The sequence below is a fragment of the Spea bombifrons genome, chromosome 13, assembly GCF_027358695.1.
Source record: "Spea bombifrons isolate aSpeBom1 chromosome 13, aSpeBom1.2.pri, whole genome shotgun sequence".
Taxonomy (NCBI): domain Eukaryota; kingdom Metazoa; phylum Chordata; class Amphibia; order Anura; family Pelobatidae; genus Spea; species Spea bombifrons.
This window is the reverse complement of record NC_071099.1, coordinates 19,802,518-19,819,769: the sequence shown is the minus strand read 5'-3', so window position 1 is coordinate 19,819,769 and position 17,252 is coordinate 19,802,518. Positions and strand designations below refer to the sequence as shown.

Genomic DNA, 17,252 nt, shown 5'->3' with positions numbered 1-17,252 from the left:
GAATTCTGGCACCTTGGCCCATTGATTTGTTTGGCGAGAGAACGTCTTTCCACCTGCCTCCACCATTGCCACATCTGTAGACAAGCCCTGTACGCTCCCGTTATATGTATGTATCCGCTGAGAGCAGTTTCAGGATAGCAGAAGCACTTTTGTTATGTGAGGTGATAACATGTTTACTATAGCAGGAAAGCATTTCAACTCCAACCCCCTCATCGATTTGCATTGTGTTGATTTGTTCTCTTCTGGGGACTTTCTGGTTGGATGTAATATGATGATTATAAAGGAACCTCCACTCCCCTTTTCCCCAATGAATGGAAAAAAAACGGGGGGTTGTTGCCTGTGATGCTGCATAACTCGCACCTCTCGCAGCCTGCATATTCCGAGGCAGTGATGTAGGAGTAATGACGAGGATCTTATGTAGCAGGGAATGAATGATTCCTCCTTTGAAGTACACTAGGTCGGTCCCTGTACGGAAGAGCATTCTTTGCACATTAGGTGACCAGATGGATTTAGTGCTATGTCTTGTAACTTAAAGTCTGTTCAGATTCAACATTGTCTAATTAAAACAGTCGCTACCAAATGTAACTCTTTTGTTTGACACCAGTTAACGTGGAATGTTTGAAGGCCTCGTCTGCTTGGCACATACAGGTCAATAATCTCGTTCACATCCTGTGTGCAGGCAGGGGTTTCCTTCAAAGCCATTTCAGGTTTTGGGTTTTTGTTGAATAATGTTGCCTTTCCTCCAGATTTTTGTGTGTGAAAAGAACAGATATTTAATGCAATCAGTGAATTTAAATAGTCTCCGTGACTCTGAAGTCAATCTTTTGATTAAATGACAGTTATGAGTATTAAGGGTAAGGGATTTTTTTTCTTTTCCATATTATGTGTTTTTGTATTGTATGGTCTCTGCAATATGTACTCAATCAGTATATCTTGATAATACAGTACCTACCCAATATATATCTGGTTTCTTTCTTTGTTTCTAATGGAACACACACCTGTTTTCTTTTGTGGTCTGATACACTACGTATCATTCAGGGTGGGAGATCACTTTATAGCTTAGTACTGGATACGTATGAGACACCACTGGACCCAAACGTGGCTTTCATTTGAAATCTATATAAATCGCCCAACATTTTGTGATGTTAGGAGCTGAGGTTTAATGGAATGCTTACCGTTTGATCTACCTTTGAAGGAAAACTCACTCCTTACATGTATATCCTTAAGTTATTGCCCTGTGGTTGCTAAGAATATTTATGTTATATCTGTTCCAGAAGTCATAAACCAGAACCTAATGGTGTAGTTCTTTCAAGGAGCGCAATACTACGATGCTTGATTGGGTTGCCAGAAAGAAACCTTTATTGTGCCAATGCCAGAAAACGCCTGGTTACGATAAGCCTGACCTTGGCACGCCGCACAGCTTCTGGCACATTGTAATTTAGATTGACGCAACAGAAATACAGCTTTTTGATCACAACCATAAGTCCTATGTTTGGAGAGGGGTCAACAAGGCGTTTAGCGAAAAGAATACATCCCTGCCGTGAAGCATGGTGGTGACTCGCTGATGATGGGGGGGTGAGCTCTAAAGGCGCAGGGAATGCAGCATGTTACCAGAAAGTACCGGCAGACACTTTTCATTCTTCCGCATAAAAGCTGCGCATGAGACGCTCTTGGACTTTCCAACACAACAATGACCCTAAGCACAAGGTGAAGTTGACCCTCCAGTGGTTACAGCAGAGAAAGGTGAGGGTCCTGGAGTGGCCATCGCAGTCATTTGACTTTTGAACGGGGTGATTTCCTTTTTTTTCTTTGTTGCCATGTTTTGTTTTATGATTGTGCCTTTCGGTTATAACCTACAGTTGAATATAAATCCCAGAGGAAGATGAAAAAGAAATGTGTTTACTTTACAATGGTACATATAATGCCAATTCCCTAAGGGCATGCAGACTTTAGATCACTGTATTTCTGTTTCTCATGACTCTTGGATAGGGGATCACGGCACAGATTGCATGTCACGGAAGTAAAAGGCATAAGGAAGATCCATGAAATGGTAAGTTTTCCTGCTTCGAGTATCAAAAGCTTGCTTATATCGCTAGGTACCCTGCTGACAATATAAATATGCCCCATACAGAAAGAAAAATAAACTGGGAATTCCCCGTTGAGATATCCTGTGTTGCTAAGCCGGATATCACAAAGCGAGAATAACGTTTACAAGTCGTGGGACGCCGGACACCGATGGCCACGGGGGTTGCAGTCTCTGTGGAGAGATTCCTGGGGTTGAGAAATGAAAGCCTGGCTGAAATACCTTTAGCTCTAAGTCTGCTTACTGAATCCACTGCAGGTTTTATACCCTCTGCTGAAGCTTCCAGGCATTTCGTTCTATCCTAAGGGTAAATGTCAGAGCTTTTTTAACACTTGTACTGACGTTGTGACTCAGACTTAGTCTTCATGCTTCATATGAATATATGATATGATATATATGTGTATATATATATATATATATATATATGTATATATAATGCTTAATATGAAGATATGATATATATATATATAATGCTTCATATGAATATAGCACAGGTGACTTCATGCTGGGGAAAAGCATTATGCTAAAAGCACTGAAATTCCTTCAAGATTACAGGCCATTTTGTTTAGAACAGCGATGGCGAACCTATGGCATGTGTGCCATAACGGGCAAGCCAAGGTCTCTGTTTTGGCACACAGGCCGGTTGCCGATGGACTAGTTATTTAACTATAATGTGTTGCTGTTTTCGACATTGAACCAAGGGGCAATTTATTTCCCGGTATTTTTCTGCATCAGCGATTGGCAGGGAGTGATCAGCTCCCTATAATTTGTATCCATGAGTTGTGACAGTTCCCCGGGACCCAGAATAGCAGAAAGGGTTTTCATCCAATGATGTAGCTAAACCCTATATTTAACTTCAGTGACTAATGTAGACTCGGCTGCTGCATGCTGATTAAAACTTTGATTAGCAATTAACATTGTTAGCCTTTAAACGATGACATCACGTCTTAACCTTTCTACAGCATGACTCCTTATGGGTACAGGACCTTTTTCTTTTAGTAATCTTTGTTTAAAAATGTTTTCATCATAGTGGTATGTATGTACGTATCTCATCTCTACTAAAAGTGGCCGTAGCACTCATTTGATAAATGTTAAATAAAATGACGTATGATTCACTCCGGAATGCTACAGCACTGAATCCAATGCATTCTCCTCCTATGATCGTGAGCCCTGTCTGGACAATGACAACAGACCTCCACCTTGCGTCTCTGTACAGGGATGGGGGCATGGAGGGAAGTTTGCCCCGTACCCCGTTACATACAATGACAGCCCTGTTTAATGCGTTTCAGAGGCCAAAATAAATTCAAAACCTTTTTACTGTAATTCATACTCATAGTGCTGGCCAGTGATCTATGTCTTACAGCTAACGAGGAATGTATGAAAGGCAGTGGTTTTATCACTTCCTAGAGAGTTTATCGATCTGAAATCATAAGACTTTAAAGCACCTGCTAACCGAGCACCAGTAAGCAACGTATTAACCGGGTTTCTGGTGACTAAGTAGCTAAAGGATTATACAGAAAAGGTTTTATGTATTAAGTAGAATCTCTTGACTTTGATTTCACTTCTCCTGGCACTCGACGTGTTAAACAATGCAGCAATGCCCTACTGCGCAGAGTGAGACTGCTGAGATATTTTCAGGCGATGATGTATCTGGCGGAGTTATATGTGTACATGAAACGTAAGTAAAGACTCCAAGTCTGAGTCATTTTGTCACTTGGTGTAAGATTTGTCAACAACGTAATGCACGGCCGAGGAGTCTAAGAAAAGTCCAGACGCATCGGTGGCGGATATAAAGCCCACTGCTCGTCTCTTTTCAGATAATCTTACAGACTGGAAGCTCAATCAACAAGGGAGATCACGCTGAAAGTCCGAGAGCATGCTGTGCCTTCACCTCTCCGGGAATCATACCCCCAGCATACTGAATCCTCTGTGGCCGACGTCTAGAGATGTCTTTGCTCGTTTGGAACAGGATATGGTCAGGAGAGTGGAAGATATCAAAGAAAACATGAAGCTTATGGACCGCTTCCACCAGCAGCTTCTGCAGGAGATGACAATTAAACATAACAAATCCCTGCCTGTCCTAAGTGCCGGCAACACCACGTCCGGTGACGGGGGTTTCGCTCTATGCCTGGGAGTGAAGGATTTTTTGCCCAAAGAGCTAACGGTAAAAGTATTGGGAAGAAAGCTGTTGGTGACGGGCGCAAAGGAATCTAAATGTGAAGATGGGAAAGGTTCCTTTTCTTACAAGTGCCAGATCTTCAGGAAAGAAGCAGATCTGCCTGATGATGTTAGAGCAGAGGAGTTGAGTTGTATCGTTACCACTGATGGCCAGCTGCATGTAGAAGCCCCGAGAGCCACCCAAGCCGCTGGGAAGGAAAGGACCGTGCCCATCCAGCTACCCGCAACCTCCGAGGCCAAGAAGCTGAACGCAGAGAACAACGCAAGCTCAAAACCTTAATTTCTCACTTTTAGATGATCATGTCACAAAAACCATGACTATTTATTAATAAATGCTTTTAAAACATATCTCATCAGACTATGTCATATTACATATATTGTTCTATTGAATAACTTTAATGTTGAAGTGTAACTATAGTAAAGTATTCATGAAAATTCTAATAGTAGGTGAATGGTTAAAATGAATGACATGTTACAAGGATTGTGGACTATGTGAGTCCCACATTTTATGGGGGTGAACAGTTACACTTGTATTACAATGTGCACTCGCTGTTTTCGGGGTGACTGCGGAGCAGTGTGTGTTGTGGGCAGGCGCTGGTCAAATGACTCTAGAGTACAAAATGGTCATTTATAGTCTGTGTGATGTTCTCAAAGGGACAGTCTAATGACACCCCCTCTATAGAAGAATGTATATTAAAATACTCTTTCATTGTTTTAATATTCTTCCAAAATGAGAAAAGCACTTAATTGATGTGGAACTTGCAGTCCCGTCGCAGCAGCTGTCCTCCCTCTTCTTGGTTGCCAAATTGATGATTGAATGATTTGTTGAAATGAATGGCAACTCTTGGGAATTAATGAGACCCCTACCCTGGTGGTACAGCATCACAGATTGTAAGCTCTTGTGCACAGGGCCCTCCTCGCCTGTTGTTTCTGTAAGTCAAATTGTTATGTTACATACTACTTGTTATGTCCTGTCCATCGATTGTACAGCGCTTCAGAATTTGATGGCCTTATATAAAACAATAAATAATAATATCGTTATATAGTGAACCAGACAGGGTGGTACAGCATGACTCCTATCATTAATATACAACTATATGCTAAGCCTGGCACACATAATGGTGCATCATGACTCCTGTCACTATATACTGAACCAGACATTGACTATGGTAAACCATAACTCCCATCACTATATACTGAGCCAGACATTGACGGTGGTACACCATAAATCCCACCGATCATCATCATTTGTATGTTGTTGCTTTTTCACTCTACCTCACACTCTCTCAATTTCCCCCTACCTTCCCCATCAACTGATTTTTGAGTCCCTGTCTCGTTTCCCACAGCTCTCTTCTTCTCTTGCCTTTTTTCTTCATCTGCTTGTCCCCTGCATCAGGACCAGGCCTTCCTTTAGACAATAAGACTATAACTGTATTCAGTATCAGTAACCCCTATGGACTAGTATAGTAGGAGTGACCCCAGCCTGTAACGATTTGCCCCATCTACAAGTTCTACATTTCTAAGTAAAGTAATTAAAGTCTAAACTGGCATCTAAACTGGAACTGCAACGTTAGCATTTAATTCAGAATGAATGATGTGTGTCTACTTAAAAACTACAACTCCCAGAGACCTCCTCTCCAGTCACGCACATGCGCCTGACCATTACCACAGAGCCTTTGTTGAATAACAAAACTTTATTGATTTTGGAGCAGACGGACAGCTTCGCTATGGCTGAGCTGGTCCAGGCCTCGCAGTCCCGGGGAAGTCTGCAGTCCACATCTGGCGGGCAGTCCGGGTTACCCGCTGCGGGGGGGAGTAGTACGAGCACCAGTGACCCAGCCAGACCCGGGCTGAGCCAGCAGCAGAGGGCCAGCCAGAGAAAAGCACAAGTCCGTGCATTACCGCGGGCCAAGAAGCTCGAGAAACTCGGTGTATTTTCTGCTTGCAAGGTAAACAAAACGTGGGAATTGGGTGTGTTACGCATAGGAAGGGGTTAATTGGGTGCATTTCGTTCAGTGCATTCTTTTTGCATTCGCCTGCGCCATTCATTTGCATTGAGAACCCCAGCCATGCATTGGAAACCGGTGTCTGTGAGAAGACGGAAGGCAGCGCATGTCCAATAATCAATCAATGAATCAAATGCCCTCCATTCATTGATCTGAGCGCCAGGCTCAAGACGTAAGTGTGAGTGGAAGATACCCAGCCGCTCTAAACAGATCTGCCCCGGAAAACGATGTATTTTCTCCCAGAATGAGGTGATATTTCAGCATTGATTTCATTCAGAGGAAGGGATCTGCTGTGATGGCAATTCACATATTATACGGCTGTGCCAATCACAGCGCATTAATGCCCAGCGTGAAAGGGCAGAGGCTGTCGGATGGATTCAGTGCGTTACGGGGCAGGACCGCCCCCCGTTATAGAAGGCTGTGCTATTCGGGGTGAAAGCTGTTTATTAGAGAACAGAAGGGGTCCGCGCCTGTCTGAAGCCTGCACGGTTTTGTGTCAGGAGAAATGGTTGGTAATGAAAGATTGGGTTAACCTCTATCTAAGAGCCTTCTAAGAGAAGCGACTTCTTGTCTCCATAGCAACCTAGCGTTTGTCGAGCCCTGATTTAATACAGTTTATATAAACACACTGTGATTTTCTTTAGCGATGTAAACCTGATAACTTGAGGAAATCTCAGTGTTTTGATGTCATACAATTGTTGACCGTTTACAACTTTAGGCGAATGACATCTGTAAGTGCAATGGGTGGAAGAACCCCAACCCGCAGACGGCCCCCCGAATGGACCTTCAGCAGCCTGCCGCCAGCCTGAGTGAGCCTTGTCGCAGTTGCAGTCATGAGCTAGGTGTGTGTTGGTTGCTATGTTTTCTGTGCTTGCTAACTTCATATGGTTCTTTACAATATATCTTTTCTGAGATAATGTCATTTTACTGCATATTTTAAAAAAAAAATGGTTTCTTGAAATAAACTTTGTTCTTAAAATATCAGGAAACGTGAGGTTCAAATGATTTCCCTACATGTTTTCGCCTCGTTTTATCCTTTTTGTTATTCGTTTTTAAACTTTTGGTTGTTACCTAGGAATTTCTGGTATATTCTATTTAGACATTCGGTACGAAGTACGGAAGTACAGCCTCTGGTACAACCCCATAATATTGTGAGCGTGAACCACAATAAGCATGAAGATCATTTACGATTACTATGCCATTGGGATGCATAAAACCATCAATGAATCCCATTGGAACAAACCTTAATTTTACATTTTAGCAGAAAGTGTTTTCTATATTTATTTAGCTTTTATGAAGTCTTTAATTCCATATCCATCTTGGTTGCAGACACGAATCTGCCATTGGCCAATGTGACGAGCCTGAACTTGGTTCTTCATCGAAGAAGTCCTGTAGGAATTTAATCATTGAATTTCCTTTGTTGGCTCATTTATGCGATTTACGTATTTCCACTCTCTAAGCATCAGTGAAGTTCAAGGTTTGACAGAGAGCGATGCTCGTCATTTCCAAGTAGCGTAATCTTCTAACGTATCTTGCAGCTGACCACGTATCCCACCTAGAAAATGTTTCTGAAGATGAAATCAACCGTCTGTTGGGCATGGTGGTGGACGTGGAGAATCTCTTCATGTCGGTCCATAAAGAAGAGGATACAGACACCAAGCAAGTTTACTTTTACCTGTTTAAGGTGAGGATGGCCTAAATGTGTCATTTAATGTTCTAATTGGAATGTTTCTGGAACAATATATGGTTTCTTTTCCATAGCTGCTGAGAAAGTGCATCTTGCAAATGATCCGACCCGTTGTTGAGGGATCTCTTGGAAATCCACCATTTGAAAAGCCAAATATTGAACAGGTAATTATCAAAGGAAGATGGTTAAGTGTTAAATAACCCCTTCCTCAATCGAACAAACCAATAAAAAAATCAGAGAAAATATATATAGGAATAACTATAGGATACCAGGAACTCTGTCAACGTGATCAGTCTTTAGCTTGACCTATTATATGGACTAGCAGAACATTTAAACTGCATAAGCAATTGATAATGTATGCAGCTTTCTTTTCTTTGGCAAGTAGAAAGAAAAAGTCCATAGATAATTCGTCTCATTTGATATTGTTAGACTTCACATTTTTTGCATTTACTGTAAGATGTTTGGTATGTTTGATCAGTGAATAACTTGGATGTAAGGCTCCAGTGACAATTCATCCAGTTTCCAGAATTAAACCTTTGTTTAATTTTGTATTTTAGGCCTGTTTTGTTTCTTTTTAAACTCTATGATAGATGTAATCCTCGGTATAAACCTTTTCCATTAACCAAATATATTGACCTTTGTATTAAACGAGTAATTGTGGCCATGCATTCATGCCCCATTATATTCCTTAGGCGTATGACTTCCTGAATGTTTGTTGCCAAGACTGTAAAGATGCCTTTCTGTGCGTTCCATTAGGGAGTTCTAAATTTTGTTCAGTACAAGTTCAGCCATCTGCAGCCCAAGGAACGTCAGACCATGTATGAGCTTTCCAAAATGTTCCTGCTTTGCTTGAACTACTGGAAGCTTGAAACGCCCTCGCAATTCCGGCAGAGGTCGCAGAATGAAGATGTCGCAACGTATAAAGTCAATTACACCAGGTAACGAGTTCCATTAAAGTCTCATTAAACTTGACTCTCAAATATTTCCTAACTTAACGTTTTAAATTGCCGCTGTGCCCCGTTAACCACGACGAATGCTTATTAAAAGTAAAAAGAAAATATGACTAGAGCGCGAAGAAAACCAGCGATGACAGAAAGCGGACTTTGGTTCTCCGACCTTGTTTTATTAATGCAAGAATAGAAAAAATTGCTTTTCGGCACAGGGTCTTTAGGAAACTCAATAAAAGTCTTCGTAAAATCTGTGTGGCCGAAATGTAGCCAGCTGTCTGATGGTGTGACATCTTTTATTACGTTAGTGGAGGGCCGGATCGTGGCCGAGTTGTGGTCGCTGTCATTCTCCTAGCATCCGGTTTGTTTGATGGATTCGGTACCACATTGTTTTTTCCATTAGAAGATGCAGCTGTCCAGTTATTTGTTGAATGCTGACTGGTTCTGGAAGTCTTCAAATGAGTGCTTTGGTTGCCCTGAGCTGTCCTGAGCCTCATCGTGTGGCTGTATGATTTCTCGCTATGTAGTTTGGATTAATGGTGCTGACTCACATATTGCAGGTGGCTGTGCTACTGTCACGTACCTCAGAGTTGTGATAGTTTACCACGATATGAAACTACCCATGTGTTTGGAAGAAGCTTACTCCGTTCCATCTTTACGGTTACCCGGAGGCAGTTGCTGGAGAAGTTCAGAGTGGAGAAGGACAAACTGGTTCCAGAGAAAAGGACCCTTATTCTCACACATTTCCCAAAGTGAGTATCTTCTGCCTTATTTGTGATTCTCCTTTGGGTGATGATAACGTGCGCTCCTCAGCCGTCGGTGTAATAACTGGAAATATGTAGCCAATGTCTGGTGCTGCTACGCAGTCCCCCTGCTTTCCGTATTTTACATATATTTGGTGTAAATATATTTCAGGTTCCTTTCAATGCTCGAAGAAGAAATTTATGGGGAAAACTCTCCCATTTGGGAGGCAGATTTCACAGTCCCAGCCACAGAAGGTTCTCCACATGTGTCTCGTCCAGGTACTTCATAGTCTAAATCAAAGATGAACATTACTTTACATCATTTATTATTATTTACTTTTTAAGTGAATTTTAGTGCTTTTTGTGAATTTGTTGTATGCAGTCTAATGGCTGTTACCAAGAATAGTAAAAGTAATGTGACAAATAATGTAATATGAATCTATGGCAAGTGTTTACTATATCATTTTATTAATGGTATCCTTTTGTGAATTGTTCTCAAAACAATAATTTTTGCTTCGTTTAGCTGCAGGCAATACCACATCAGTCCCCAGTACACCGCTATTTAGCAGCAATCTTAACAACAACTCTTCCATGACATCAAGTGCAGATGCCAACAACGCAGAACCCATGCCAGGTAAGCGCTCTCCTCGCTACTACACGGTGGGATCGGGAGGCTTCACGCGCTGGTAAAGACCGTTGCGTCTGATGGTACTCGGAAAGCTTTTATTATTGAGTATAGAGGCCGTTTTGAAATAAGCTTATATAAGGAAACTTGGACTGATTGGGCCGAAGCCAGAAATTGTGTTTCTGTGACTACTTTTTCGAACGCAGCCTTGGGCGGATACTAAAATAAAGCAACGTTTCAAGTTTTTCAAGTTTACGTTTTCTGATGCTGCATAGCGTACTAAAATAAAATGAAAGAAAATGAAGAGCACCGCGAAAGCACGTTATACCTGTAACCACGTTCTGAAACCTGCAGATGGTACATTGCACTCTCTGTGACTGTTCTGTCATTTGCTTGCAGGCGAAAAGCGGAAACTGTCGGACAGCCTGACGCTGGAAGATGCTAAGAGAATCCGGGTGATGGGTGACATACCTATGGAGCTAGTGAATGAGGTTATGCTAACCATAACCGATCCTGCTGCCATGCTTGGCCCTGATGTAAGGCTACATTAATGTTGAGCGGAAAGTGTTTTTAAATGTCAGGTTTAAAGCTAACCTCAGCGAGACGCACTGTTGGCAATTACCAGAAAATCTAAAATCTTGCGAAATGGGGTTCTAATTTATTTTTTTAATCTATGAACCTTTTGGCTCGTCATAGACAAGCTTATTGTCGGCTAATGCAGCACGTGATGAGACCGCTCGCTTGGAGGAGAGAAGAGGGATCATAGAATTTCATGTTATAGGAAACTCTCTGTCGCAGAAGTCTAATAAAAAGATCCTTATGTGGCTAGTGGGTCTTCAGAACGTCTTTTCACATCAGCTTCCCAGGATGCCAAAGGAGTACATAACACGTCTTGTGTTTGACCCGTAAGTTGCTTATTGCATGTTTCATTTTTGTTTACCCCAAGTGCTTTAGACAAATTGTGAGAAAACCAATGGTCTGAAAAAAGCATTTTTGTGATCAGTGATTTGCCGATTTATACCTTTTTTATTTGGCCAACATAGAAAAAGTTGTAAAGTTACGTGAGCTTTCGGGGCTTTTTAGGTCTCTTCTCGTGTCTGTATAATTTCTGCCATTATCTGCTAGATAAGTTATTTTTTTCCCCCTAAAGAAAACACAAAACCCTGGCTCTCATTAAGGATGGTCGTGTCATCGGAGGGATCTGCTTCCGTATGTTCCCCACCCAAGGCTTCACAGAGATAGTCTTCTGTGCAGTGACGTCCAACGAGCAAGTCAAGGTAACGAATACTTTCCAATTTGTATCCCTGATTGTCCATGTTGGTAACTGTGCGTGAACAATTGCATCTTATCCAAGGAGAAAACAGGACTTCCCTATTATTGTGTATCTTCTTCACATACGCAACGTTCATTCATTTTTTACACCCAGAAGCAGACAGATTGAAGATTGCTTTATGTGGCTTTCTTGGCTTGCAGGAGGTGCTGGCAGCATCTGTCCAAAACAAAGCTCAAGAGTTTACAGTTTGACCTCCTTTTCTATAGTTTATGTGGTTTATATATGTGTTTATTGCTATATAAACTTTGTTTGCAACTTATACACTTTTTATTTAAGGGTTACGGCACACACTTGATGAACCATTTAAAAGAATATCATATCAAACACAATATCCTGTACTTCCTGACCTATGCCGATGAATATGCCATAGGCTACTTCAAGAAACAGGTGAGTTACTCTGATGGGTTACTGATGGGTGTGTAAACGCAATGTCTTTACCCTTTATCCAACTCATTCTGGCACTGTCTGCAAAATTATTTGTTCATTCATTTGACATGATTTTTTTTCCTCAACCTCTCCTCAATCACATATTCCTGCTCTGCATTTTCTTAATACACCTGGTAACAGACGCCCCAAAAATAACACAACAGGCTGTCACCATTACGTTAATAAGGACATGGACGTGAAAAGGGTTAATAGAAAAAAAAACAGCCCGCAGGCCTACTGGCCGCTATCCCTGCAGGGCCCAGAGCAACTACACCTTAACCCCTAAACCTGCTCACCTTACGACCCCCAAACTTTATTTGCTGCCACCACCAAGTTCTATTTAATGTTTTAAAAATACCTAAGGAGGCTTCGGTAACCCCCTGAACTGCTCAGAATGGATGAGTGAGTTTTTTAGGGGCAGAAAGGGGACAGGCAGGCTGTTTAAGGGGGCAGCGGTGGCACTGGTGGGCTGTTTAGGGGGGCAGCGGTGGCCCATGGCGGGCTGTTAAAGGGGCAGCGGTGGCCCTGGCAGGCTGCTAATATCTGGCTTAGTGTATAGTGATGGGAGTTATGCTGTACCATATCTGTTCAGTAAATTTTTTTTCAGATTTCTCATACAGCTTGCAAAAAATATTTTTTTTTGGGGGGGGTAGCCACATACAGGATCTGCCATGGTGCCAAATAGTTCTCCCCAGCTGTTCCTACTACTTTCAAACTTTTTTCTTTATCATGCTTTTTTTAACTTTTGCTTTTTTCTCTCTCCCGTTTCATTCTGTCCTCATAGATTATTTCTGGTAATTGTTGCTCTTGCCTCTAAAGGGTTTTTCAAAGGATATCAAAGTCCCAAAGAGCCGATATCTGGGATACATAAAGGACTATGAAGGGGCCACATTAATGGAGTGCGAACTCAACCCCCGTATTCCTTACACAGAACTCTCCCACATCATCAAGAAGCAAAAGGAGGTATAGATATTTATAAACATATCATCCCCCCCCAAAAAAAAGAAAGAAATCTTTTTCAATATTGTCTTCAATATTCTTTTTTTTTTTTTTTGTATAATGTCTAGTTTTGGTAATGTCTGTTATTGGTGCTACGATGTGGGGGATGTTTTTAAGATGAAGGTGGCAGTTTTTTGAGAGCGGTAAATGAAATGTCGGCATCAAGGGTGACACCAGAGCAGCGAGCTTGATGGGATGGAGAGATAAAAGCCCCATTAACATTGAAGAAAACTGATGAGGGAGAGTTACCGCTGGAGGGAGGGGAAGATGAGGAGTTGAGTTTTTGAGAGATTACGTTTTAGGTAACGCGCAGACACCCAGTTCGAGACAGAGGGAGAGAGATCACGTGCTTCTACTACATCCTTCATTTTAAGCGGAAGGGTTTTCCATCATCTTTACCTCTCCGTAACTTTTGTTATGTGTATTTGTTATTTGTAGCCGGGAACATATGTGGGTGCATGCGCATTACAAAGGATTTCGGTGATTATGTTATTTGTATTATTGTCATTTAATGCAGATAATTAAGAAACTTATCGAACGAAGGCAGGCTCAGATCCGCAAAGTGTATCCAGGACTTACTTGCTTTAAGGAAGGTGTGCGTCAAATCCCAGTGGAGTGCATCCCAGGAATACGTAAGTTCATAAATGGAAATGTCTGTTATCCGGTAAAGTAAGGTTCGTATTCGATAGGAGCAGAAAAGACCCAACTGACCTGTTTTTAGTCTGCTCTTTGAATCATTTATTAAACACTTAGGATTGTATAAATGCATAGTTTCTTAAATCCATTTACTGTGTTTGCTTGTATTCATTCTACTAGAAGTCTATTACTGCAGAATTTGTTTCTGGAAAGTCTAAGCCTGGTTCTGTGTTATTTAAGTACCAGCGGAAGATGCCCCTGATTTTCTTCTGGTTTGTATTGCAGGAGAAACTGGGTGGAAGCCAACATGCAAAGAAAAAGGGTGAGTGCAGCTAACCTTGTTCAGCTGCGTCGTTTGCATGACATTTTACTGCTCTTAATGTATTTGTTCAACAGAAGCACAGATCACCACCTAGTAACGACTGAATGGATGTCAAACAGTTTTATTTAATCAACACATCGTTTCTAGAGCTTATGTGGATAAAGGATACTAGAGCTTGTGGATAAAGGATATGTGGTGTTATCACACACCTTGTGTAACGTGATGTTGCTAATGGCGCATATAGAAAGTTGATATAACTTGTTTGTCCAATCGATGTAATTGCTTTGCGGATTTAACATACTATTTTACATCATGGTTGGGCCGGTGACGGAACTAGAATGATAAGGTGCGCCCGTTTTCCATCAGCAGCGGCTCTTCTTGCCCTTAATAAAAACAGAAAAAATCAATGGCTACTTTAAAAAAAAAAACTTAGTATGGCGGTATATTTATCCTTAGATGAAAACAAGAAGTTACAGTGGCTGCCTTCAGTGTTAAGCATATAGGGTTGATTTTTAATTCATATATCTGAATTATAATACATTTATTTTTTTCTTCCCATAGGAAGGAAATTAAAGACCCAGATCAATTATACAATGTCCTGAAGAACCTTCTTGCACAGATTAAGGTGATTTTATGCATGGGAGGGGGGCTACTTTTTTTAAAGAAAATGATTTAGGTTATGTTCATTTTACTGTAACAATGAATTAGTGACTTTGACATATGTCCATAATCAAATAAGCATAGTTAATTTGGCTTACTATATATAATAAACATCCTTTTATGTTTGTGAATGTCTTTGCAGACTCACCCAAGTGCTTGGCCGTTCATGGAACCTGTGAAGAAATCAGAGGCTCCAGATTACTATGAAGTGATTCGCTTTCCAATTGGTGAGGTTTTTCTCCTTAAGAGGTTTAAGTCTTCATTTTGATTTATTAAACGCACACTCCAGAAAGGGTTAACAGGCCGCTCTATAGTCAGTGTATTAGTAGCAGACTTTTAAAGGTTCTCAGCAGGTGAAATCATCTACGTAGAAGGAACCAGAAGTTATACAAATCTAAACTATATTTACGTCCCATTATTAATATATTTAAAAGTAGCATAGTTTATATGTAAGAGCTTTGTTTTAAGTCATTTTAAGCCCCTTGTTAATGTATTTTTTTACAATAAGACAGTTAGACAACAGTATGCTGAAGTATACATACCTATAATTCTATTCATACCTGAACTATAATGTGTGGGAAAAGAAGCACAAAAAAGGATGACCACAGTCACACACTTTGATAAAGGCTGGTGGTAGAATTAGTGCATGGGAAGATATATATATATATATATAATTTATAATACATACCTCTTCATTTATACCTCAGATTTGAAAACCATGACGGAGAGGCTGAAGAACAGATACTATGTGACCAAGAAGATATTCATTGCTGATCTGCAGAGAATCATCACCAACTGCCGAGAATACAATCCCCCTGATAGCGATTACTGCAAGTGTGCTAACACCCTGGAGAAATTCTTCTATTTTAAGCTGAAAGATGGAGGATTGATTGACAAATAATCGAAAAAGCAACTTCTTTTATGTAATCCATTCCAGCCATGGGCCAACTTCAGCTCCGGCATTTCATTCTCCTGCATCTTAGACTTTGGTTTCATGCTCCCAGTTCAATGAAATGATGCGGTCATCCAAGGCTTACGTCAAAATGAAGTGGAAACGGCCCTATCGGGATGGCGTAAGAACAATGTAATTGTGTCATATGGTTACGGATACTGGAGAGTCACGCGAGACATTGTCGATTGTCTTTTCACCGATGCTTTTTTCCAGTCTGAGCAACACATAATGTCCGGTTGGGAGAAATGCACAGGAGACGAGACGGCAGAATATTTTCCTGTTGTTTTGGTATTGGCATGTGTTTTAAACATGTTTACATCCAATAGTTGTTACCCTCAACATCTCTTGGACTGTCCGGACATTTTTTGCCCCATTTAAATCCTTTGTGGTTGACATCAAGTGAACTTTTTTTTTATTATTTTAAATCCGTCTAGTTTCGTTTCTACTGACTGCTTCCGTAAATGGAAAAACCAAACTGGCGCAACTCCTCTCGTCACTTTGTTTGTTCATATTATTCCAAATAGAGCAGAGCATAACACGCCCTGTAATCTCTTATTACATATTTAAGTTAGAAAATACTAAACATGTTAGTAACACAGTTTGCTGTTAAGTCACACGTATAAAGAGCAGTTCTGGTCCTGCCTGCTGTATTTGGGGCATTCTGTTATTTTCAGAGGTTCAGTTGGTATGAATGGTTTTTGCCCTAGAGCTGCTCTTTATGTCGTGTGATTAATGTATAGTTATTACTACCTGTGTGATCTTCAGGGAACTCCTTTGAAATATTACATTCACAGTCTCTTCACTTGCACTTTGTACAAACATATCGGTTCATTCTGTGTCATTGAAAGTGTGCCATTTTCACACCAGAATCCAAGTGTGTGGATTGGTGCTTTTCCCCAAGTGTTTACACTTTCCAGTATTTTCTTCTTGCCGTGAATACGTGAACGGTCAATGCTTTCGTATGAACCAGTGCTGTTGTCTTCATGTGGTCGGTTACGATGAATGTACTGCAATCTAAAATCCGAAAGGATTGTAAAACATTGAATTATGAAATATACACGGACGTGTTTTCGTCATGCTGCCCTTGTTCCGGGTCTGTTTTTTGCACTCTGGCGTGAGATGAAAATCGGAAATATGCCCAAACAAATCACCTTCGGGAAAATAACTTGGGGGCAGATTAAGGGCCGGGGGGGGGTGTCTGCAAAATGCCCCCACATGCATTCCTAATGGGGACATAGAACTTTAAAGGGAATTGTATACAAACATACAGCGCTGTGCAAACATTTTAGAATGTTTGTTTTCTGAAATAGACGTGTTAATCGTTTGCATTTTGTTAAAAGATGAAATTAAAGTGAGAAGAAACATCTTTCTGTCAATACTTGGAGCAAGCATCAGTTCTTCTATGTACACTCGCACAAAGCCAGGGATTTTGAAAGTTTATAGTTGGTATGATTAAAGAATTATACCGAATCGGTAATCACTAACTAAAACAGCTGTGCGGAAGGAATTAAACTTGAGGAATAACGAGGTGAGGTTGCTGAAGACAGTTTAATGTAAAAAGTCATATACCAGGGCGAGACTGAGCGCAGCAACAAGACGTACGGCCGTTATACTGCAGCACGAAGGTCTCTAAGGCAGGCAGGGGTTTCCAGTTG

General features: G+C 41.0%; 2 protein-coding genes across 2 annotated transcripts; both read left to right on the top strand.

The window, feature by feature from the left end:
- The first annotated feature begins 3,936 nt into the window (after window positions 1–3,936).
- On the top strand, window positions 3,937–4,603 carry LOC128471643 (heat shock protein beta-11-like). Its single transcript, XM_053453608.1, has one exon. It carries the CDS (start codon window positions 3,960–3,962, stop codon window positions 4,539–4,541), a length of 582 nt encoding a protein of 193 aa, XP_053309583.1. The 5' UTR covers window positions 3,937–3,959; the 3' UTR covers window positions 4,542–4,603.
- A 1,377-nt stretch (window positions 4,604–5,980) lies between these two features.
- On the top strand, window positions 5,981–15,647 carry KAT2A (lysine acetyltransferase 2A). Its single transcript, XM_053453236.1, has 18 exons — window positions 5,981–6,210; window positions 6,986–7,109; window positions 7,806–7,951; window positions 8,029–8,118; window positions 8,711–8,892; window positions 9,462–9,653; window positions 9,817–9,923; window positions 10,168–10,278; window positions 10,669–10,805; window positions 10,966–11,174; window positions 11,420–11,546; window positions 11,879–11,989; window positions 12,848–12,991; window positions 13,545–13,659; window positions 13,949–13,985; window positions 14,547–14,610; window positions 14,788–14,872; window positions 15,353–15,647. Exons 1-18 carry the CDS (start codon window positions 5,989–5,991, stop codon window positions 15,544–15,546), a joined length of 2,397 nt encoding a protein of 798 aa, XP_053309211.1. The 5' UTR covers window positions 5,981–5,988; the 3' UTR covers window positions 15,547–15,647.
- Window positions 15,648–17,252: the final 1,605 nt, after the last annotated feature.